The sequence below is a fragment of the Saccostrea echinata genome, unplaced genomic scaffold (assembly GCF_033153115.1).
Source record: "Saccostrea echinata isolate AGI-Se365-2 ecotype Australia unplaced genomic scaffold, CSIRO_AGI_Sech_v1 ptg000054l, whole genome shotgun sequence".
In the NCBI taxonomy this organism is placed as follows: domain Eukaryota; kingdom Metazoa; phylum Mollusca; class Bivalvia; order Ostreida; family Ostreidae; genus Saccostrea; species Saccostrea echinata.
Genome location: NW_026889803.1, coordinates 17,114,574 through 17,140,467, shown reverse-complemented (window position 1 = coordinate 17,140,467; position 25,894 = coordinate 17,114,574). Strand labels below are relative to the sequence as shown.

Genomic DNA, 25,894 nt, shown 5'->3' with positions numbered 1-25,894 from the left:
TTAGGTCAAACTTCAAGGTCAAGGGAACGTAAAACATAAAGCACGTGCGAAATATGAAAACCCATCTCCTCTTATTCAAAAGTTATGAAAATGGAAATACCTTGCAAAAACAAATGTACCTATTTTAACAGGGTGCATATTTTGGCACAAATCTTCGAGTGTATATTCATTAATAGTGCTAAATTTTAATTATATAATTATATCCTTCAAAAAAATACTGAGTGCTTATTCATGATTGCACCAAATAGTCACTGACCTATCTTTGCTCTAAATTTTGAATACAGTTCTGAAGCCTTTATGAATTTTGCCTTAATAAACAGGTACATTTCTTGATCTGGATTATCTCTAAGAAAAACTTCTCCATCTTCATAAATTTACCAAATTATTTTTGTTGTATTTGCTGAGCTCATCCTGTAACTCCTTTTTCTCTTTCTCCAGCTGAGCTATAATCTCTTTGTTGGAGTCATCGCTGACCCCGTTTGTACAGGAATGAGTCTCCATCTCCGACTGCACCATCTCGAGTCTCTTTGTGAGGTTGACCTTCTCCTCGTGGAGTCGCTTTATGTCCTCCACCAGTTTATAATTAGCACCACCATTAGCATTTCCAGGGAGTTTCTGATTCGTGTTCCCTGCAATTAATGACATTATTTCATCCTCATGCATCTATTGGCAATAACAGGATTTCTTCTATTAACAAATTGCTGACATTTCCTATCTACAATTAATCCTAATATTTAAAGGTGTATATCAACTTCTCTGTGCATGAGTGTAGGTGTATAGAACAAGAATGTACATGTAGGTTATTATTAGATCATCTAATAAAATATACTTCTTTTAGACTTTGTCATTTTTAATAAAGAGAAATTGAAATGTTGACTGGATAATATCGAATTGTTGTTGATCGTACAAATCTACCAAGATAGATATTGTGTATGTGTGTGTGGGAGGGGAGGAAAGGGGAAGGGATGTAGGTCTAAATGTTTAGAATTTTCAAGAAATATGAACCGGTGCTAACTAAAGACTACGGACTGCTCTAGATCTACCTGTGACAAACAACACTACTGTGTGTTACACACCACATCATCATAATACTGGTGCACATCAATAAATATTGTTTATGGACCTTCAAGAACTTCTGGTAGTACGAACTAGTGCTCTATGAACATGATACAATCTCAACTGTACATGAATTAATGAACTGTTGAACAGTTCTGTCATTTAGTGAAACATATTTTGTTCTTTTCTGTTAGCAGAACCTTTATGATCACAAACGTTTTACAAGAACATTCAAATGATAACCCCCAATACTATTTCAGTAGTCTACATAAGTATTCTGCATGAATCAGTACTCCTATGAACTCTGATAGATTGTTCCAGCTCTTCAAATGAACCAGTCATTTAAATATTATATAGTATTAAACACAAATGGATAGCTTCAGTTCTCTGACATATGAATGTTTTCCACTGGAAAATTCATTTAATCTTCTAATTTACATGAACAAGTATTGAAAATTATTCCTTGATAAACTGTTCTAGTATTCCTGTTGAACCAGTACTTGTCCTAAACATGAATCAGCCCTTACTTTGATGGAATGCTCTAGTTCTTAACATGAACCATTTCTTTACTTCATAAGAATTGGAATCTACATGAACATGCACTCATGCACTTATTCTACCTGAACTATTCTGTACATGAACATGAACCAAACAGTATATGGTCATGAACCAGTCTGTGTATGAACCAGTTGTACCTACCATTGATGGACTGCTCCAGTTCCAGGATTCGGTTTTCCTGGTCCTCCACCAGACTCTGTAGATTACCAATCAGCTTATCCTTCTCCATTAAGTTAATCTCCTGGGTTTTACACAGAATCTTCATCTGTTGTCTCTTTGTCATCTCCTCTTTTTCCAATTTATTTTTGTACTTTTTGTTCTTCTCTGACAAATTCTAAAAACAATTTAGGTTAAATACTGAAGAAAAGACTGCTACAATAAATATCTATGACATTTCTTCATTACATATTTGCAGGAACCGAGTTAAAACTCCTTACATGGCATATGTATTTTAAGCTGATAAAACAATTCACTATCATTTACAAAGCTTTGTGACTCTCCATGGAGAGTCTGTCTACTGTATAACATATCCTTCTGCTTACTTTTGATTAGCTACTGAATTTCTTAAAGATTTCTAGCTTTTCTTTTTAAATGTTTTATTGTGTCTCTTGTATCTCTTCATGAAGTATGACAATATCTAAAGACTAACAAGGACATTAATTATTTCACTCAGTCCTATCCCAGTGATATAACTAGTCCTGAATCTTTGAACTGTCAGCCTTGAGGACTTGACCTTGGACACTGCTAATACATTATCAGTATACATGTTTTGTAATATTCAAAGGGACAATCCATTAACATGATTCCACTGATACTGGACAAAAAGCTAGAAGAATCATGCATAGGTAGGTCTTCTATGACGTTCCCCTTACTCTAATGGTAAACAAAAGCTCATCTCTCTCAGCATTTCTCTCATCCAGCTGTTTCTGTAGTGTCTTGTATTCCACAATAGAAATATTCTCTTTGTTATCTGTAAAATAAAATAACTGAGGTTACAACTAGGATACATACAAATCACTCATGATCATTTTCATGGATACTTTTAAACATATAAACATACAAACATACAATAAGAAAATCCGAGGTCAAGGTCATAGGGAAAGCAGTTTCACAATTTTAGCAAACTTGAATTGAAATAAATTGGGCATGCCATAATCTTTTACTGTAAGGTTGAGGTCATTCTCCTAAGCTACAAAATTCTGAGACAACTGCAGTATCATTGAGACATATGTGTACAATAGTAAAAAGAACTATTCCAGAATGTATTTCTTTTCATGCCAAAATGAAAATGCCTGTGAAGAAAGAGAAAATCTAGATCATATTCCAAACACCATTCAATTTTACTTTCCAATATTCTGACTACAAAGAGTAAACATCCCAAGACTTCTCTGATATTTACAATTTCAGATAATAAAAGACCAATACATCTAAACAGTTTCATCCCGTCCCACTACAATTACAGGATTTCCCAGTGATGCATCTGATTTGTCTAGACTGTAGTGCAGCAGGATATATTTACTGTGTATGGCAATTATCGACAATTCACTGCACTAGGATAAGGTCTCTTTAGAATAGTCTTGAAACAAAGAAGCCAATCACCTCATACCGTATTATAACATCTCATATTTGCACACTGAATTATTGTTTTCTAAATCATTTTCAAAATGACTGCATATCTTATTTCAAATCAAATAACTTTTCATTAATTATATCTAAATATGGAATCTTCTATATTTTATCCCCAGAAGGATAAAAATATATGTGGCATTACAATGAGTCAATAAGGAGCAAGGATTATGAATACATCAAATAGATAATGAAGGAGATGATTAATTAACTCATTTGTAATCCCTCTCTTTGAAAAAAGAAATAGAACTGTGTATGAAAATTTTTATAAAAGTATACACATCCTTTTGCATTAAAAGATGTATAATAAAACCTAATTCCCTCATAAATTTCAACAAAATTTCTAACCATCCAGCAAAAAACAAGACAGAAATGAAAAAAGCAAAAATTTATAAATATCCCTTACATTCAAAATAATATCCATTTCATTATGCTGCCTATATTTGATAGACAATCATCCATTTTCAAATACATCAAATTTAACACAAACTTTTCTCTGGGCAACAGGACACATTTGTACTTACATTGGACATTATTATATCCCAGCCCCGAAGGAAATATGTAAAGCTTCTGAGGTTGTCTGTGGGTCTGACATAAACAACATCCGTAGTACCGGGGACACACTAGCATTTTACCGAGTCGATGAACATACATAACAGTTAGCTCCATCTATCATTACACTAACACGTTAGGAGACACCTCCCGGGAACTATAGTTGCCAATAATTTTTTTTTGCTGCACCAGAAATCAATTCATGCCTCAAGATGCAAGTCTGTTTTTAATCCATCTTCTAAGCAATTATGCTAAAGAGGAAGCATTTGAAAAAATATGCACTGATAAGGAAATGGATTATCCCTGTAATTTAATCATGGCCTCCAATAACTGCAGTTTTTTCGAAGATCATTGATAAAAAATGGATGAAAACCGGTTTTTGTTCTTTGAACAATCTTATATGGTTCATTTTACTGCTTCAATAAACAAGTGATGAGTATGTTAATTTCACACTTGGCAATTTATGTCACAAAGTAAATACTTAATATTCAATGTACATGAATCAAAACCACTAAAATATTTAAACAATTAATCCACATCAAAGGCTGAAAAACTCACTGAGGTTTTTTGTTGTTGTTTGCTTTTTTGGTATAGATATATCAAGTATTAAATTTTTCCAGTTATCAAATATCTGATTTATGAAATAAAACTTTATACAAACAAATTATATTCATACAATAAAAAAAAAATAATAAAAAGTTAAACTAAGCTACAAATTCTAAATCCAAGACCAAAAATTACACTTCAATCTTCCCAACTCCTGCAAATAATCCATCAAAGTCTACAATGTCACAAATACACATTTTCATTTAAACATTAATATGCACTTAAATTTGTATTTAAGGTTGAAAACTCCTGCACAGTTCCTTGGAGACCCACCTACAAGTGAAGGGAGTTTTCCAATACCCAAATCACTCTGCAAAATGAGAATAAGCACATGGATCATACATCCACCCACTATCTAGTTATACAGGGTAGCTCTCAAAAAAAGTACAGCTGAGGACCCTGAACTTAAACATGCACTAAAAATCTATTTATTTTCTTCCTTGTTAACATTTATTTTTTCAATGACATCCATGAAGTTTCTACTAGTAATTGTACTTTTAGAATTGATGTCCTATTAATTACTTGGGCTCTGTGTGTTGATAAAAGCGTTGCTACTGATCAACAACAATGTGTCAAGAGGTTTTATCACATTGACTTCTTCTGTAGGTAGTTGTACTTTAAAATCTGACTTTTAATTTCCACTATGAAATAACAGCTTAAAAAAAAGGGGGGGGGGGGAGGGGGCTGCAGTTTTCACCTTTACAATGTGTTACCAAGTAATCAAATATTGTAGTATATATTTAATCTATTCCAATATATTTAATTATGATAAAGAGAGAGATTCATGTTAAGGGAAGGATGGATACTGATAGAGTCAGAGCATGTACATAGTACTCGTACAGGGATTTCAATAATTCTGAAGTAAAGAGGTGAATTTATTAATTTCCAATATTACAGTTTATTTTGCCAATTATGTAATTTGAAGATTGAAATGGTAAAAAAATCACCTCCTTCCTACCTTTATTGAAAGCCCTGCTTGTATACTATGTCTAAAAAGATGTCCTTTTCAAAATTTATTTAAATTTTAAAAAAAACACTTTAACATATAATTGCAATTATCTAAGACTTTAAAGAAAAAAAAATTCAATTCACAAATTTAGAACCTTTTTTTTTAAGCTACTCTGTAGATCCGATATTAAATCTTTGAGCCATAAAAATATTCTTTGTATAGGTGGAGATGTGTTTATCTTGAGATAAGGTTAACAGATTTATTGAAATATCCATCAGAAAATTCCCTTTTGACAATCACAGAAGTCAGATATTTGTGTACTATATAACAGTAAAACTGCACACAGTAGGCATTTTTGTTCAATTTACCTTAAATGCTCATGTTTACACACCACTTGTAATTAAATGGTTTTTAAACTGTGCCTGAATGAAAATCATGCGGTATACAAATGACAGACCTCCATGACTGGAATTTCATTCATAGATTTTATGAATGCATACATCACAAACAAGTGTTTTTCACTAAATCAACATTTCTTAAATAAAATTTGCCTCTCATTGACTTCTTTAATTTTCCATTTATGCATACAACTAAATCATTTTTTAAAATCATGTTGTTCACACTGAATATATGCACTACACTGTATGTTTTTACATTTGTCAACATGCAGTTTTGATGTTGAAGAATTTTCTATCTGCCCAGCATTTTTGCTTTACCTGATTTTGATAGCAACCTATACATGTTCTTGCTACTAATGATCTGTTACACACATGAAGGAAATTTAAGTTATTCAAGAAAAAATCCAGCACATCCATTTTAAAATAAAAAGGAGAGATAGATAATCAAAGGTTACAAAGCTCACCTACATGCATCAGTCCAGGTAGGGCTAGAACCTGTTCACTCGGTTGGAAAATTTAGGTCAAATTCAGCATAACATGGTAAGTTTGGTATTGTGCATCAACAGATGAATCATCCATGCAAGTATGATCTAAGTAGGGCTTACAGTTACTTAGGACTGAACCTGCTCTAAAACATTTAAACGTTTACTCATCTGGAAATTGTCGGTCAGATAAAGCATCCACAACCAGCCTGGTAGTGTAAATCCCTAAATGCATCATCCATACAAGATTCTTCCAGGTAGGGTTTATAGTTAATTAGGAATGACTTAAACCTGTTCACTCATCCAGAAAATGGAGGTCAGATTCAGCATCCAAAGCTGTTCACTTGTCCGAAAAATGTAGGTCAAATTATCTAGCATCTGAAGTGAGTCTGGAAGTGTACATTATCCATTCAAGTTTCATCCAGGTAGGGCTTACAGTTACTTTGGAATAAACCTGCTCAAAAACCTTTAATCTGTTCACTCATCCAGAAAATGGAGGCCAGATCCAGCATCTGAAGAAAGTCTTGTAGTGCACATCTCTAGATGAATCTTCAATGCGCATTTTTGTTACCATAGGACTTTAAGTTACTTGGGAATGAACCTGCTCCAAAAACTTTACACTGTTCACTCATCCAGAAAATGGAGGTCAAATCCAGCATCCACAGCTAGTCTGGTAATGTGCATTCATTGATGCATCATCTATGCAAGTTCAGTTACAATGGGGCTTACAGTTACTTTGAAATGAGAGCTGCTCCTTAAACTTGCTCAAAAACTTAAACCTGTCCTTTGATTTGGGAAATGTAGGTCAGATCAAGTCAAGTGGTATATATCCCATGATGCATTGGTCCAGGATTGGTCCAGGTATAGGGCTTATACCGTAGTTAACTGGGAATGATACCTGCTCTTAAAACTTTAACTGGGATGCCAACACCAACACCAGAGGTATAGTATGAGCTCATCTCGATTTCGTTGAGATGAGCTAAAAATGAATTACAAATATTTTGTCAGACACTTTGAAAAATACTGATTTTTCATAAACAGATTCTGACTTCAATCTTACTAGACAGGTGGCTTTACATATTTTAAACATTTCCTTTTTAGTGTAAGAAATTATGAGATGTTTATAAACTCTATCCATGGACCACTAAATCTGTATTGTAATTTTAGTACCAAATACATGATATGTTTCCTTAATAAGATTTCCTTATTGCTGATGGATATGATAAATTAAAACTTCAAAGCACTGAAAATGTGTTCTTTAATTGCCGACACATTTTACAGTTATCCAATATGTGTGAATTCATTTACATGTATTATGGCATGACCATGAAATTATACATTTCCAAAATCAATAAATTTGGGGTGGGGAGGGGGGTCAATGTGTGTTGATTCAAATCTCTACAACCATCACTGAAAACTTAATAATAAACAAGCATTCTGAGAGTATTGCATTAGCAATACTAGTCCCCTACCGGCAAGTGTAATCTGGTTCCCGTTAAAAATTGAAAATGCCATAATTCCGTCAAACATCATTGAAACGGAACGAAATGCAAACCTAATCTATAACTAATCAAGGTAAAGTTACATACCAAAAATCAGCTCAACATCTGCAAGCGTTTTGAAAAATATTGCGGAAAACCCTTAAAAATTGAAAAGATCGTAATTCCGTCAAAAATCAATGAAGCGGAACGAAATGCAAAGTTAATCTGTAACTCATCAAGATACATTCACATACCAAAAATCAGCTCAATATCTGCAAGCGTTTAGGAAAAAAGTGCGGAAAACCAAGTGGGACAGACTGACAGACAGACAGAGGGACAGACAGCTAGACAGACGGACGGACAGACTCAGAGGAAACCTATAGTCCCCTCCGGTTTCACCAGTAAGGGACTAACAAGCATTCTTAGAGTATTGCATAAGCAATACTAGTCCCCTACCGGCAAGTGTAATCTGGTTCCCGTTAAAAATTGAAAATGCCATAATTCCGTCAAAAATCAACGAAGCAGAACCAAATGCGAACTTGTTCTGTAACTCATCAAGATACAATCACATACCAAAAATCAGCTCAATATCTGCAAGCGTTTAGGAAAAAAGTGCGGAAAACCAAGTGGGACAGACTGACAGACAGACAGAGGGACAGACGGACAGACAGCTAGACAGACGGACGGACAGACTCAGAGGAAACCTATAGTCCCCTCCGGTTTCACCAGTAAGGGACTAACAAGCATTCTTAGAGTATTGCATAAGCAATACTAGTCCCCTACCGGCAAGTGTAATCTGGTTCCCGTTAAAGATTGAAAATGCCATAATTCCGTCAAAAATCAACGAAGCAGAACCAAATGCGAACTTGTTCTGTAACTCATCAAGATACAATCACATACCAAAAATCAGCTCAATATCTGCAAGCGTTTAGAAAAAAGTGCGGAAAACCAAGTGGGACAGACTGACAGACAGACAGAGGGACAGCTAGACAGATGAACAGACAGACTCAGAGGAAACCTATAGTCCCCTCCGGTTTCACCGGTAGGGGACTAAAAACTGAGTGTCCATTTCTCAAAATGATACAAAATAATGTCACTTGTCAATCACACATATGAACATCAACAAGTTCAACAAGTTACTTTTCCAAACAACATTTTAAACCAGTTAAACAAAGTTCCCCAGAAAACATAAATTTATGTCTTAAATAAGGGCTTTTCTGGTATCACCCTTAAAATGATAAATAGCAACTTGTAAATTAAAAATCAATTTCATCTACTTGGTTGAAGTCATTTCCAAATATTTACATAAATTTGGATCAACAACCCCCCTCACCAGCCAGATTTATCCATTTATGTGGAGGTATAGTCAATTTTAGCAACTAATTGTTTTTATTTAAATACACTCCTTGAAGGTTCCATTCAATGAAATGCCAAAAAAAACCCTAATATTAGTGTTAATTGGTGTTTAATATTGAGGAGTAAAGGTCACTTAAGTCACTTTGAAGTTGTTCATTAGCTCTGTGTTCAAAGAAGAATGGAAATAATAGGGTTTAAGAGAAAGCAGTACAAAGCCTACCACTCAGGTCCAACATTTGTTTCAATTCAACACTTATGTTAATAGGTAAATGGATGTAAAATTTACATGTAATATTTGACCAGATTGACATTATATATGTATCATCCCTCTAACATGTGAACCCATTTATGCTCCTTTTACTATTACCCATTCATACAAGGCATTCACTGAACAACAAATTTTGATTGGGCCACACACACTTTGGCTACTTTCTGATTGTCATGACAGTGTGAAATCAAAGTACTCAGAAGTACAGAGAGCCGGGCTCATATACAGAAAAGTGAACAAATCCGTTTTACATGAAACATACATTGTAATAACAGATGAATAACAACGAGACACTGGAAGAATATGTAACACAAAAATATATTTATGGCATATAGTATAAATAAGAAAAATGTTTAAAAAATTAAATAAAATGCAGTTCGAATTTAACAGTGTAAACAATTTATCACATGTATCGTTTCGGGGTCTAACATCACTTACAGAAGTAAATAAACATTGATGCAGCAAGGTCAAACGTTTATACACAGACGGGTCCTCAGCAGTGAGTTTTGCATAAAGGTGCGCATCGGGTCACGTGCTCCCCGCATTAGTGTTAGCCTGTTAACACAAGGTTCTTTATTTATAGAATGTGACGTTGACAGAGACTTGATGAAAACCTTTCGCATATTTTGAACAAATACTTAATTGAAGAAGAGGGGAGAAAGTATATTACCATTAATGTTTTTGGGTTTAGAGAATTTTGTAGTTAACTTAAATTTGTTTATTTTAGTCTTTGTATTGCTTCAAAGGTGGTTGAGCATACGTACTATATTCTTACTCGTATTTGATTTGGCGGTGAGGAAGCAGCATTTCCGGTTGAACACCGTAACAAAAGCCGGCTATTGCTCTTCGAGCAATGAGCCCGGCTAAAAAAGTACCACAAAATCAGCTCTTCAAAATATTCTCTCAAATACAAAATAATGATCAAGAAATTACAAATGTGGTCAACTAGCTACCACAGGAAGACCATTTATTTAAGTGTAAAACCAGAAAACTATTGCAAATGTCTCATTCATTACTGAATACAAGGGACAAAACTGAATTTCAAACTGAAAATTTTACAGCAGAGAAAACAATTCAGTATTTCAGATGATATGACTTTCTTTAAATTCAAATATTTCCTTTGACATCAAATTGAAAATGTAATATTTTTCAAATTAGTTAAAATGCCAAAGGTGATCAAAATATGGGACTTTCAAATGATTACATTCAATACAGATTGCTGATATTTTTAACAGTAAAAAAACATAGGTAATCAAAGATTACTAAGCTCACCTCGACGAATGTTATCTATAAGTAAGGTAAATCTCACATCATATTTTTTTCCTAGTTAGTGTACATTCCAAGATTAATATCCATCAATATTAGATTCAGAATCCAAAGTAAGTCTGGAACTGTCCATCTCTAGATACATCATCATTCATGCTAATTTGGTTAAAATATGGCTAAAAATCACTCATGTGGAAAATCTAGGTCAGATCCAGAATCCAAAGCAGGTTAGTTAGTGTACATCCCTAGATGCATCATCCATGCAAGTTTGGTCCAGGTAGGGCTTATATTTAATTGGGAATGGACCTGCTCCAAAAAAACTTTAACCTGATCAATCATCTGGAAAATCTAGGTCAGATCCAGCATCTGAAGCAAATATGGTAGTGTCTATCCCTAGATGTATCATCCATGCAAATTTGGTCCAGGTAGGGCTTTTAGTTACTTGGGAATGGACCTGTTCTAAAAACTTTAACCTGGTCACTCATCTGGAAAATCTAGGTCAGATCCAGCATCCCAAGCAAGTGTGGTAGCGTCCATCCCTAGATGCATTATCCACGAAAGTTTGGTCAAGGTAAGGCTTAAATAATCACTTGGGAATAGACCTGCTCCCAAACCTTTAATCTAGTCACTCATCTGGAAAATGTAGGTCAGATCCAGCATCTGAAGCAAGTATGGTAGAGTCCTTCCTTTGATGCATCATCCATGCAGGTTTGGTCCAGGTAGGGCTTATAATTGGGTACCTGCTCCAAAAACTTTAACCTAGTCACTCATCTGGAAAATCTAGGTCAGATCCAGCATCTGAAGCAAGTGTGGTAGTGTCCATCCCCAGATGCATCATCCATGCAAGTTTGGTCAAGGTAGGGCTAATAGTTTCTTGGGAATGGACCTGCTCCAAAAACTTTAACCTAGTGACCCATCTGGAAAATCTAGGTCAGATCCAGCATCCAAAGCAAGTGTGGTAGTGTCCATTCCTATATGCATCATCCATGCAAGTTTGGTCCAGGTAGGGCTTATAATTACTTGGGAATGGACCTGCTCCAAAAACTTTAACCTGGTCACTCATCTGGAAAATTTAGGTCAGATCCAGCATCCGAAGCAAGTGTGGTAGTGTTCATCCCTAGATGCATCATCCATGCAAGATTGGTCAAGGTAGGGCTAATAGTTACTTGGGAATGGACCTGCTCCAAAAACTTTAACCTAGTGGCCCATCTGGAAAATCTAGGTCATATCCAGCATCCAAAGCAAGTGTGGTAGTGTCCATTCCTAAATGCATCCTCCATGCAAGTTTGATCCAGGTAGGGCTTATAGTTACTTGGGAATGGACCTGCTCCAAAAACTTTAACCTGGTCACTCATCTGGAAAATCTAGGTCAGATCCAGCATCCGAAGCAAGTGTGGTAATGTCCATCCCAATCTGCATAATCCATGCAAGTTTGGTCCAGGTAGGGCTTATAGTTACTTGGGAATGGACCTGCTCCAAAAACTTTAACCTGGTCACTCATCTGGAAAATCTAGGTCAAATCCAGCATCCGAAGCAAGTGTTGTAGTGTCCATCCCTAGATGCATCATCCATGCAAGTTTGGTCCAGGTAGGGCTTATAGTTACTTGGGAATTGACCTGCTCCAAAAACTTTAACCTGGTCACTCATCTGGAAAATCTAGGTCAGATCCAGCATCCGAAGCAAGTGTTGTAGTGTCCATCCCTAGATGCATCAACCATGCAAGTTTGGTCCAGGTAGGGCTTATAATTCCTTGGGAATGGACCTGCTCCAAAAACTTTAACCTGGTCAATCATCTGGAAAATCTAGGTCAGATCCAGCATCCGAAGCAAGCGTGGTAGTGTCCATCCCTAGATGCATCATCCATGCAAGTTTGGTCCAGGTAAGGCTTATAGTTACTTGGGAATGGACCTGCTCCAAAAACTTTAACCTGGTCACTCATCTGGAAAATCTAGGTCAGATTCAGCATCCGAAGCAAGTGTGGTAGTGTCCATCCCTAGATGCATCATCCATGCAAGTTTGGTCCAGGTAGGGCTTATAGTTACTTGGGAATGGACCTGCTCCAAAAACTTTAACCTGGTCACTCATCTGGAAAATCTAGGTCAGATCCAGCATCCGAAGCAAGTGTTGTAGTGTCCATCCCTAGATGCATCATCCATGCAAGTTTGGTCCAGGTAGGGCTTATAATTCCTTGGGAATGGACCTGCTCCAAAAACTTTAACCTGGTCAATCATCTGGAAAATCTAGGTCATATCCAGCATCCGAAGCAAGTGTGGTAGTGTCCATCCCTAGATGCATCATCCATGCAAGTTTGGTCAAGGTAGGGCTTATAGTTACTTGGGAATGGGACTTGCTCCTAAAACTTTAACCGGGACGCCGACGCTAACGCCGACGCCGACGCCGACGCCAACGCCGGGGGTATAGCATAAGCTCATCTCGACTTCGTCGAGGTGAGCTAAAAATGTCTCCAAGCAACTGCAAAAATATTGATTCATTTCAAAGTTCTGATTTTTCAGTGATAAATAATGAAGAAATTGACCAGAATCAATCAGGTTGAAAAAGATTTGCATTCTCTGTTTACTTTGAATTTCCAAGCAAATAAATCTCCTCATATATCATACTTACCCTTGATTCAAATTTTCCAATCATTTTATCAAATACAGTCAGACCTCGTTATCTCAAACTCAATGGGACAGAGAAGAAACTTTGAGATATCTGAGGATCTGGGGTATCCAGGGTAAAATACTTAAAGGATAAGGGGTTGGGACTTCAAAATCACTTTGACATATCCATGGTATTTGAGATATCAGTGTTTAAGATACCAAAGTTCAACTGTATATTCAATAAATATCAGAGTATATTGGACTGCACAAGAACCCTGTTTTTATGTTTTGCAGTTAATTCTTACCTGAATCATCAAATGGATTCTCATCCTCCTCCGATTCTGATGGAGAGTCCACTGGAATATCATCTGTTGAAAAAAAAAAAGATTGTCAACAGTTTTTCTAAACACTGTAACAGTTTCTTTAAAAGTTACACTTCACTCTATTCCAAAAATAAATCATACAAAAATGAACAATTTCCTTCCTGTTCATATACTGAAATATTAATTATATTCAATTTCAAAAAATGGATAAATAGGGCCTATAGTGTAAACATACTTTTTTCCCACATGGTCATAATTACACAGAATCACAATTTCTGTTCAATCCAGGAGTAGAAAATAACGCAGATTTCTTTTATTGCCATTGAATTCTTAAATATACTTTAAGTACGCTGTGACAAATTTTGGAAAATTTGTAACTGCACACAGTGTAAATTAATTCCATGCTGAATAATGCATTTATATTGTATTTAAGGTAGTTCTACACTCAGCACTACATGGGCTCAATCTTGAAAAATCTGCTTTTATAAGATAGACATACACCCCAGCAATAGAAAAACATAAGAGAAATCAAATGTCAACATGTTTACTTTTCTGCTATTGCCTCTCAGACTATATACCCCGAAATGCAAAATACTGAAATTTATGAAAATACAAATTTGTCTATATACATGTATAAGAATATTAAAATCTAAACAGTCAATTGTAATACACAAAATAGAAGAGAAACCTGTTAAGAAATAATATTTAATCATTGTTTTGCGTGAATTATTATAAATATGTGCACTTTGATAGGCTAACGTATCAAAATTTAGCACGAGAAAATATGCTTCATATGTCAATCTCGGTCATTTTTGAATATTTTTATGGACTCAATCTTCAAAAATTTGCTTCTTTTTTTTTTTTTTTTACTAAATAACATCTAAGAAAAAGAATAAGCTAAAAACAATTATATGTTGACCCATTACTTTTCATGATATGAGCTCTGCAATAAGGGTACCCCCATGAAATTTCTCTTCCAAAAGTAATATATTGCAACTTTTTACTATAATACAGTTAAAGTTTGAGTGTACAAAGTTTTACATATTTAAAACAATAATGCACACCCAATACCTACTGTCCCTAAAATTTACCTTGTTTTAAAAAAAAATTAAAAAAAAAAAAAACAATAAAAAAAAACACTTGACAGTAAATTAGAGACAATGGATCAGAACGTGATTGACTGATTCCCACAAACTGGATGATCTGGTTAAAGAAATTAAGTGTGCTGCAAGTGAATCAACTATTTTCATATACTAAAATTCTACAGATAACTTTGCATTGTGATTAAATGCGATGGGTTTTCGTGGGGAGGGGGGTTATGTGTCTAATGTGATAATTATTATATATTCAAGACAAATATTGTAATCTTTGAAATAATAAAATTTGTCACTGTCAAATCGTAAAAACTCCTTTTCTTGCGATCTTTCAGTGTTAGCTTCAACTTGTCTGCCGACAATAGTCTGTCTGTCGTATTGATTAGATACATATACAAGTACAGTCCAGTACATTACGAAAAACTGTAATATTACAATTTTCCATAATATAGTGTAAGTAAGAGTCATCTCCCTCATTGAAAAAATAAATCTAATGCTTGATTAAATCTGCATCTAGCTCACAGCAGGACCAGTACTATCACTAACTATAAGAATAAGAAGTAAAGTAGATACCTAAGGAGTATCATGTATCTTATCTAAGCCTTTACATTGGCTTAATACAAGATTATCACCTGGATAATCATTAGTGCATTAGTTACACTATGAAAGAACCATGATGGTCAGAGCAAAACTAGGGAGGACAGAGACATAAGACCAGTATTGGGTCACTGGGTCAACTTCAAACTATACAAGAAAATTAGTGCCAATCCCAGAAAAATATTTTTCTTTGGGAGATATTGACATCCAAAGTGTGCACTATGTCAAAGAAAGTGAAAAATAAGCAATAATTTTGGACTATTTCTTACAAATTTGCACCATGAAAACAATTAAAACAGATGTTTGGAACCAAAATATAGCATAATGAAGCATTTGTATGGCTTAATTTTGATATTTGCACAACATTATCTATATTACAGTTTTCCGTAATATTACAATTTTTCATAATATAGTTATATTATGAAAAATTGTAATATAAAATCTTATATTATGGAAAACTGTAAATTACGGTTTTTCATAATGGACTGGAGTGATGTAGCATACTTGTGATCCATGTTATCGGCATATTCTCATCCACAGAAAAGTCGTTTATATTATATCTATATTACCAATCAACTCTCTGTCAACCGAAAGTTATTTCCAGCCTTACTTTTTTTTTTATTATTTTCTCCTCAAACAATGTTTGTAACTGATCGTAAGTTTGTTGATGTGACCAACTTAAAGCAAAATCGTTACCGGATATTTAAAACGCCAAGTAAAAGTCAAACCAATATAGTTCAAAAATCACATCTCGGAAATAAGAAGTTTGGTTCCAGTTTTACTATTCGTTACTGACGTAGTGCGAGTATTGGTCTACTTTAACACATCCCTGGCACAGGGAAACATGCTATTGTGAATACATGTTTGTTATAAATCATATTTCATTACCAACAATTGTATACTGATATTAGATGAATTTCTACAGAAAAGAAGAGCCCCCTAGTGGTGGATAAAGTAAGTACACTGGGTGCTTGATGTTGCATTAAATCAAAATCTTGTTTTTTACCTTCATTGTGATTTTAAAATATCTTCATGTTCATAGGAAGCAGATAATGGCTAATTAATTAATGGCTAAGGCTAATAATGCTAGGAACTGAGAGTCAAACAGAGCACAAACAATACTCCAAATTATTTTAAGAACTTTTGAGACACCCCCCCCCCTTTAATGAACTTTCCTGTTAATAAATTTTCATGCTTTAAAAGTTCTATCTACCAACCTTCAAAGCCCAGTTGTTTTTTCCACAGCTCTGATCTGGAGGGGGAGGGGACTGGCTTATTACCCACAATCCTGGGGCTGTAGGACATCGGGGTTCTGAAGGCTGGTTCCTATATAAAGTAACAAGTAAAATACGTAGATAAGTAAATATAATATGTCCAACAACTGATCTTAGAAAGTTCTCCTGCAGTATCATGTCTACTTTGCAAATTTTGTATGACAAATATAGCTTTCAATTCAACATACAAGCATTAAGAGATTCTTTTTTAAAGACTGATGAATCTTTTTTGTCATAAGAATAAGCAATACCTTCATTTTTGGTCCTCCAGGGGTGAAGGCCTTTTTTGCACTCATCTTGTTAAAGGCTAAAAGAAAAGTACAAGTCATAAATAAAATTTAAAAAATGTTTCACATCAAAATTACTTCAAAATACTCACAAGATTTATTCATGAAAATTCAACTTTTTTTCTCCTTATAGCAGAGCTTTACCAAATTTTCTGATCATCCTCCAGAATTTCGTCCCAGGATTTAGAAATTCCAAAATATAAATGGTTTAGAATGTATTCCTTGAGGCCACAAATAATCCAACACCACAAAAAATACTTAAACGCCACATTTACAGAACCACAAAACAACAAAGGAACTAAGACAAATTTTCAGTTGTAGACCCCGGTGATTAGGTACGGTCAGGTACTAACAATAGACACTGCAAATTAGCCCTTCCTAATCTTTCAATATAATTCTCTGCCAAAGTTTTCTTAATCTTTCTTAATTACATTACATAGCTCTTCTCTGTCGAATACTTTTAACATTTCCAGTTTAAATGGATTAATCATTCCCATCAAAATTAAAAGTTTCTTGTGTTGTGTGAATAGTAAATGACATTGACTGGCACATTTATAATGGAGAAATTAGATTTATCACCACACTAGGCTATTGTGCAATTCGTATTGACACAAGTTTTACAATCAAACATATACACTTGAAAGAATGGAACGGCAGCATTTGAATATTGACAGTAACAATTTAATATGTGGACCTCCCCAAGTTACCAGCACTGTTGTCAAAGCTAATTCTTTGATTGTCCTTTCATAATTGTTACAAATTTCTGCCAAAATTGAAAAAAAAAAACTTGGAGTCTCCTTGGCTAGGGACTGATTGATGGACCAGATACAAGGAGACTGTTCAACACTTTAAAGAACTGTCCTTAATCTATGCATGTAGGTCTACAATTTGGAGACTTTCTTCAGAGATGTGTCCCTCTGCCAATCTGCTAAAATTTTCTACTTCCATGTCCAACTCTACTACTACTGTTTAACCATTTGTCAATTGTATAGCCAATACAATCAAAACTAGAGGCACTGTGAGCAATGAGCTCACGAAAGGACACACCCTCCCCCATTATAAGTATATATTGAATGACAAAGTTCATGTTTTACTTTGGGGAAGCCCAACATTGTGTCCAATCAAAATGTTTAATAGGAGGAACACAATGGCACTATGTAATAAAGATTCTGTGAAAGTATCATTAAATTTTATTCAGTGGTAGAGGAGAAGTTGTGGATAAGAGATGGGTACCCCAATTATTATAGAAAGAATGGGAGTGTCTATGTTTTACTATGGGAACCCCCAAATGTGTGTCTCATCAAAATGTAAAATAGGAGGAGCATTATACTCTGTAATAAAGATTCTGTGAAAGTCTCATTAAATTTTATTCAGTGATATAGGAGGATTTGCAGATAAGAGATGGTGTACCCCCAAGTGTAACAGATGGATGGACACCCCATCACTATACACCCCTGCTTGTTAAGTGGGAGGAATAATGAAAAAAAAGTTTATGACAAAGCAATTCTTTTCAACAAAGTCACAAAATTCCAATATATCCACAACTTGTGCCTGGGGTTTACCAGGACCATGATGGTTGTGTTTAATGGTTTTAAATATTGACAGGAATACATGTTCATATAGAAGAAGTACATGAGGCTATCCCTCAGTGTTCAATAAAGATATTTTAGAAAAAATTCACAGATTTGTCAATGGTGAATAATTGTAATGGTCAACTCTGCCATATAAAAAGTAACATACATATGTTGTTTGAATTGAAAAATGAAGAAAAAACAAATTCAAATTTACAAAGCTGTACACCAGCAACTTTCCTTCATCATATACATGTATATTGAACCCTGTTCATTGGAGCTGTGGTCAGTGTTTGGCACTGGGTTCAGAATATTTCACAGAGTGGGAAAATGGGTTGAAAAATTGTATATGCATGGTAATATTCAAGTTCTTCTACCCTTCGTGAGGAAGAGGAGAGGTAATGAGTATACATCTTGAAAGAAAAGGCCAGAAGTCGAATCACGTAAGAAAAATCATCGTGTATGCATTTTGAATAGTAAATTTATTTAATTTAAAAAGTTACCCAGAATGGATAGTTGAATCTACAGTTAATAATGGCCTTCGCCTTCACAACAGTTCTGTTTTTATGGAATGTCTTTCTCTTTGAAGTATCAACAACCTGATTAATTCTCTGTACAAAATATACACCTTGACGAATCTCTTTTGTAGGCTTTTCTATTTTTAAAATGTTTTTCCTCAGTGATAAAGACCCACCTGTTAATCCCTCTTAGGTCCACAGAGGATTAGCTGGGATTAGGATTATCTACCTGTTCTCTGTTTTAATTCTTATGTAACTGAAACACTGTGATCTGAAAAACAAGAGGATAAAGTCAGGTCTTTGAATCAATAGGTTCACGTCTTATAAAATCTATACTAATGATATTTAAGGGCGTTTGTGGTCATACAATCTGTGTTTACAATTGTTTTAGAAACACATTGTTTTTCTTTTTCATGTTGAACCCTTTTTAAAATTTGAGGGAAAGGAAGAGGTATAATTATTTTAATAATTACTACATACAGAATCAGTCCATTTCTAATGTCATTATTTCATGGAACAAAAACTGATAATATTTCTCTTGTAAAATATAATTGTTTAATCTACTGATGTTTTAATTAAATAACCATAATAAAATATAATATGCATTGCATTATAGCACTGGAAAATTTCATTACCAATGTCTGAAATAATATCCTAAGTCTAGAAGTCTAACATTTACAAATCGGTACATGATATTTAACCCTCAACAAATACTTTGACACGTACCTATCATATTCCAGTAGAGGTACGTGTGACACTGCCTTCAGCAATCAAAGTATTCAAGGCACTGTTGTTAGATGAGCTTTTCCAATTCAGATTTCCTTCCTTACAAACCCCCCTTCAGAAACTGTTCAGCAACAGCAACTATAACAAATCAATACACACCATTATTTGAACAAGCAAGGTAATGCCGAAGTGAAAAAAAAATTCCTATGAGGCTGTCAATAGAAAGCTTGAGTACCAAATATTGACTTTTTGTTACACCTGATATGAAAATTACCACACTCATCTTTTATGATATATTATTGTCAACAGCGAAACTATTTTTTTTTCTTTTCCAAATAGTGTGCAGAAACTGACTTTCTGATTTTTGGTACAATGTATTTAACTTTTTGAGACATTCCTAGTCCACATTTCATTGTAAAGAAATCAATACACAGCTTTTATAAACTTAAGGTGGTGTAGTGATTCAAACATTTAAAAAACTTGAGATATTTACCCAGACCTGTAAAAATACTGCAATAGACCAAAGTTTATGTTTGGAAACTAAACTAACTTCAAGTGAAGTTTTGATCTGTTATTGATTTCTTTTTTTATCGCTTCTAAAAGTCTCCCCAGGACCACCATTTACAGAAATCCTACTCAGCATAAAAAACACATTAGCACTGCAACTGCAGTAGCATAAGACAAAAGCTTATTACATATTTAAGTCATAGTTAGACTCCTATTATGCCAAGATACCTCAGGGGATCAATGTGTTCATCTCATTTTCAATAAAGATCAATTATCCTCAATAAAATCTCAGTATCTCCAACTCAAAGGGACCAAACAAAATCTTTGAAATGTTTGAGATAGTAAGACCCTTTATAGAATATTTTGCTTGACCAAAGCATACATCTTACAAATATCTGTACAATATATACAGTCAAACTTTGCTGTGTTGAAGTCAATAGGACTGAGAAAAATCTTCAAGATACCCAAGAGTTCAAGATATTAATTCATAAAGAAAATGTGGTGGGTACATGTACTTCCAACTCACTTAGAAATATCCATGGTATTTGAGATATTGATGTTCGAGATACCGAAGCTCAACTGTATATATCATATACTGTAAATATATCTATTCTTGTACTTACCTTCAACTTTGTCAGAATTTTTGCCTTGAATTTCTTAAAACTGTCCTAGCTACCAAGGAAAAAAAATTTCACAGTTTATCAGTTTTTCATAATAGTACTCTGGTATACATAGAATTCACATATTAAAGAGAGATTTCATGCAAACTTCTCATTTATCAGCATGCAGATATACATTGAACTAAAAGAGCAAAGTTTTGTTTTCTAAAATATACCTTAAATTTGCAGGAACATGTATACTGCATGCTAAAATTAGACTTCAATTCTGTAAAGACATAAAATACAAACAGTTAAATCTGTATTTTTGTACACACAACAATAAAAATATATTATATATACATGCAGATGTCAGTCAAAATTCATTTTAAATTCAGATTATAATTTTAATTCATATTATCACCAATTTGTTATCATTTAGGATTATTATTAAATATTCAACAGACATGACAAATCCACTCGTACAAACAATCATCTCACTTCTCCTACTGCTATTGTCTACCCAAGACAAACTTCAATAACACTAAAATATTCATTTAAATTCTGTGTTTTTCAATGCTTAAATCTACACCCAAAATGAAATCTGATACTTGCTATACCCTCTCCATGTGTGCTTGTTCTCTTTCTGTCTCACAGATCAATAATCCTCCATATACATTGATACCTTAGTCTTACGATCATCTAATTTAATTGATTTACATCTTGTTCACTCAAGGTACATGTTCATTAATTAATTAAAGATCTCCCTAGTAAGAGATTATAATGGCAGAATGCATGCTTTGTACACTTAATTTAAACAACTTAGGTGAACATGTTGAAATATACAAATTTGAAAATTATCATGATTGTGCCTCAAGAATATATTAAATTTGAGTATTTTTTAATGTGACAGATGTCCCTATTATATTTGTGTTGGTTATCTGGAGAGAAATATATATTTAATTTTGTTATTTTGTACTGTTATTATGAGGTAAACATAAAATTAAATTGGTTAAAGTAATCTCTATGAAACACTGTAATAATCATACCTTGTTTGTGATAATTCAAATAAATTTTCAAAAATCAGACAATATACATGCATTAACAGTGTGAAGGTTTTTGTCCTCTACTATATGGCTAGATAATTGGTCCAATACAGTTGGTATAGAGTCTTACAATTTTGAGAGCATTAGACAGGTGTGGCATTGCAGAGTATATATTACTAATAAAACAGTTTTGTATGAAACAGATTTTTCTCATCTACCCCTTTAAAGATCTCATTCTGAATATAGTAAAAGCACACCAATCAGATACGATATTATCCAAATATTTTTCTTCAAAATAAAAACTCAAGTACCCTACCTTTGAATGGTCTCAAAGCCCAGTACTCCTTCACAAATATGTTCAATAGTATCCTGGAATCTTCCAGCTTCTCAGCTAAAAATAAATGATACCCACAAATAGATCAAACCTGACTCCGGAATCTATAGCAATTCTCTATTGCTTTTTTAGTTCCTTGGGAATCTTGAGCCAAATACCAGTTTAAGATTTGATCCTGTTATAACAACAATAAGCCATTTAACTTTCTCTGTATCCCTCTCTAAGTGACATTTTCATTAAATATCCTTTTGTGCTAGGGCAAACAACAGTTTTTGAACTTGATTTGCTCTTAGAATACAATTACAGGTCTGCACTTGTGAAATATCTAAATAGGAAACAAAAAATATATAATTATATACCTATCAATTGATCAGAATTTTAAATCAGTTTAAAGGAATAAATCTTAGCAGGTAAAACTTCAAGGTCTAAAGTTGTTAAGGAAACTCCATTTGTGGTTTAAATCCCTTAATTTCTTGTGTGACTTTACCTTCCTCCAAACTTCATATATATATCAAGTTTCTAGCACAAAATAATAAACTGATTTTTAATAACTTTGTTGAACTTTAAACATCATTTAAATGCCCTTGTTTATTCAAAATTGTAGGTAAAAAAAAATCAGCCACTGAGACTTAATTCCAAATATAGAGTAATATGTAGTATAGTACATGTATATGGAATACAATTTTCAAACTATTACATTTCCAAATTTAAAGTGAAATACAGTAATTTCTTTTAATAAAAACCTGGCAGTAGTAAGATTTCCTAAATTTATATGATTTCAAAGTAACTATTGTTGAGCTAGCATACTATCAATGTTGTCATACTTAAATTAAATTTAATGTGTAAGCAACACAGTTCTAAAACTATAGTGCCAAACAATCGTTATAGTGCTTTAATGATGAAACATTGTATTGTTATCTTATTTAAGATAGGACCCCATTGGAAATAAACTCTCAAGCTTTAATGGGTTATCCTGGTATCAACTAGTCACAGTGGAATTACATTTCTAAAAATATTGTTTCCTGATATTTATTTATAAATCTATTTAAAATTTATGGATTCCCAAATATTGTCTTTCGAATGATTATGTATAGTTATGTGTATTTGTTTTATGTGTGATGACATGATACCAAATAAATGATGATGATGATGACTAGCTTCTGCTTTCTTTAAAATGACAACAATCAATGGTATATATTGTATTTGGAACACTCCCCTTTTTTAATATATTCGATCAGTGCATATTATCTGTTCAAGATATATTACTAAAGTCAGGTACTCTTCACACAATTGCTCCGAAGAAAATAGTTCCATTCATGATCAGTAGATACATTACACCAAATGTTAAGAATAATGATGCATATTTAATACGTTAAACAAAACAAAATTTACGTAAAAAGATTTTAAGAAAATCACTTTTTCCCCAGAAAAGCAAATAAAAAGTTTTCATATTCCTACGCTCGCTGCCTCCTCAGTCTTTTTCACGAAAATATATAGGTCATACTTCGATTGATAATGATAAATCTTTTCACCAATTATAAATCTTTTCACCGATTATATTAATGTCATGATTATTGTTCGTTAATTGCCGTATATTTCTTTTGAGTGAGAATGTTAATCATTAACTGTGTGTTTTTTTCTCTTTTTTTTAAATAACGGAATGGTTATTTTGGTTAAACACCTGCAATCGTAACTTCTCTGCACAGCAACGTGATTTTGTCGGAAAGGATCTTCCCACGTGTGTAGACCTTGGCTATTTGGTCTTGCAAGCACAGGTGTGTGCACCATTCGCTAGTGACGCTAAGATCATGTAGACTGGGCATCAGAATTTTCTACAGAGATGAAGAAGTTTAGAACTATACACTAGTTTCATAACAAGTGCAGGTTTTTTCTCAAGCCCTAGACTGGGCTAGAGGGGCTGAGTTATCTATTTAAAACAATGCTAGGTCATCGATCTACTCCGTTTAAAAACACGAAATGTGCTATTTTTGTAAAGAAAAACATTTCTAGAAACAAAAATGAAGTTTATCTTCAAAACGTCTGCATATTCAAAATCTATATCAAGTGTTAAATGTCGGATTCTATTCTATGACGAAGGAATATTCAGTGATGCTCCACAGCCGCAACCGATCTTGCGCTTTCCTTTGCATTTAACAACGGCCGTCTCTGGACGAGTTCATTGATTACTCTAAAAGGTGACAGGTTGACCCATCTTTAACATCTGCCTTTACTTTGAGTGATTGTACTTTAATAGCACAAAATTAAAAAATAAATTAAAATCTATCCTTGATAGATCTATAGTTTTGCTATTTTAAAAAAAAATTGGGCTATTTTGATAATCCATAACGGCTTGGACTTGTTTACAGAAGATTCTATAATTGGAAAGTTAGATGGTACACATGTAGCACAGGCCCATAGTACGCGAGATTTTTTTCGGAGCCCCCCCCCCCCCCCCCCACTTTGAAAATGTTGCTACAGGCCTGTAACATGCTGTTTGGATTAAATATTCCTGAAAATGAGTGAGGTGTTAAATACATTTTTAAAATTATACTATTAATTATATTTAGTCTATGTTCTATGTGAAATTAAAACTATTTTTTAGGCATGTGTAACTTTGTGATAAAGTCACTATATGCATGTAACGTTATATGTACATGCAGTTTGTTTCCTAGTACATGCATATTTTTATTCAACGAAAGATGTTGAAACTCAGTAGCCTAAATTTTATGTCACTTTAGGATATTTATGGCACTTTTATAGTTGACTTTCTATAGCTTGACTATCGATTTGTCAGTAAATACTTGTTTTTTATTAGAAATCATCTGAGCACAATGAAAATTCGAATAAATTAAAAGTCGAATATCTTGGATATGGGGTAACCCATATCTATTCTTGTTAACAGGCATCTGTCAAGGAACCATAACTGGTATATTTACCTTTTAGATCCCTAAAATATATAAACTGGATACTAATAGGTCTTACAATCACATGATATTGGGGAAAATAATAAAGAAGAAAAAAATTATCTATCACAAAATCTGAATGACAACATATTAATAAGTACATATACTGAGATTTAGTTGCAAGCCCAAATATCAGTACAGTTGATTTGCTATTTAGTGAATATTTGCCAGTATCGAATAATTTTTGCATTAATATTCTAGAAAAACATAGATTTAAACACTGGTTTAAAAATTCTTACTAGGTAAACAAAATCATGAAAATTCTAACCCTGTGTAGTGTTTTTGTAAACATGATTATTTTCCACAGTATTTACAATTTGAAACAATGACCCAACTAGATTGAACACACACAAGTGAACAAATATGTCTAAAATCAAAATTTTCGATGTGTTGTCTTTCTTTTTTTTGTTAGTACGGAATTAACTATTGCTATTACAGAAAAAAATTACATAACCCGGGTAAGCTGGTTATGCATCTTTTCTGCAACAGCTGCAGCATTAATTCTAACAACTAAAGAAAGCATTTTATCGTCTAAATATGATATGTAAATATGTATACCTTAAAATTGTATAAAAATGTAATTTTCTGGGATGCATCTAGAATTTACAACTGCCTGGTTCAGGTTTTAGTTTACAATCAGCACGTCGAAGTAAAATTTGAGTGTTTGCACATCATGTTGAAGCCATCAAAAATAGAAATGACGAAATAGCAATATTGGAATTTATGAGAATGCATCAACGATATTTTTCGACAATAAGGGTCTGAAGTGAAGGTAAACGAAAAACACGTCTTATTCTAAACTTACCTATACTTTTAAATAATGCAAAGGTTTTTTGATGCTTTATTATATCAAGGCTAAG

The 25,894-nt window shown here is 33.6% G+C and overlaps 1 protein-coding gene across 1 annotated transcript in view; it reads right to left on the bottom strand.

Moving 5' to 3' along the window:
- LOC133206423 (kinesin-like protein KIFC3) overlaps positions 1-19,655 on the bottom strand; it is a 31,467-nt gene extending 11,812 nt beyond the window's left edge. Inside the window, exons 1-8 of the mRNA XM_061342407.1 lie at positions 19,589-19,655; positions 19,039-19,133; positions 16,738-16,793; positions 16,430-16,538; positions 13,504-13,566; positions 2,487-2,584; positions 1,756-1,948; positions 379-629 (exon numbers count right to left, since the gene is read on the bottom strand). Of these exons, the coding sequence (XP_061198391.1) occupies positions 379-629; positions 1,756-1,948; positions 2,487-2,584; positions 13,504-13,566; positions 16,430-16,538; positions 16,738-16,782 (759 nt within the window). The 5' untranslated portion in view covers positions 16,783-16,793; positions 19,039-19,133; positions 19,589-19,655. The remainder of the gene's footprint in view (positions 1-378; positions 630-1,755; positions 1,949-2,486; positions 2,585-13,503; positions 13,567-16,429; positions 16,539-16,737; positions 16,794-19,038; positions 19,134-19,588) is intronic.
- Positions 19,656-25,894: the final 6,239 nt, after the last annotated feature.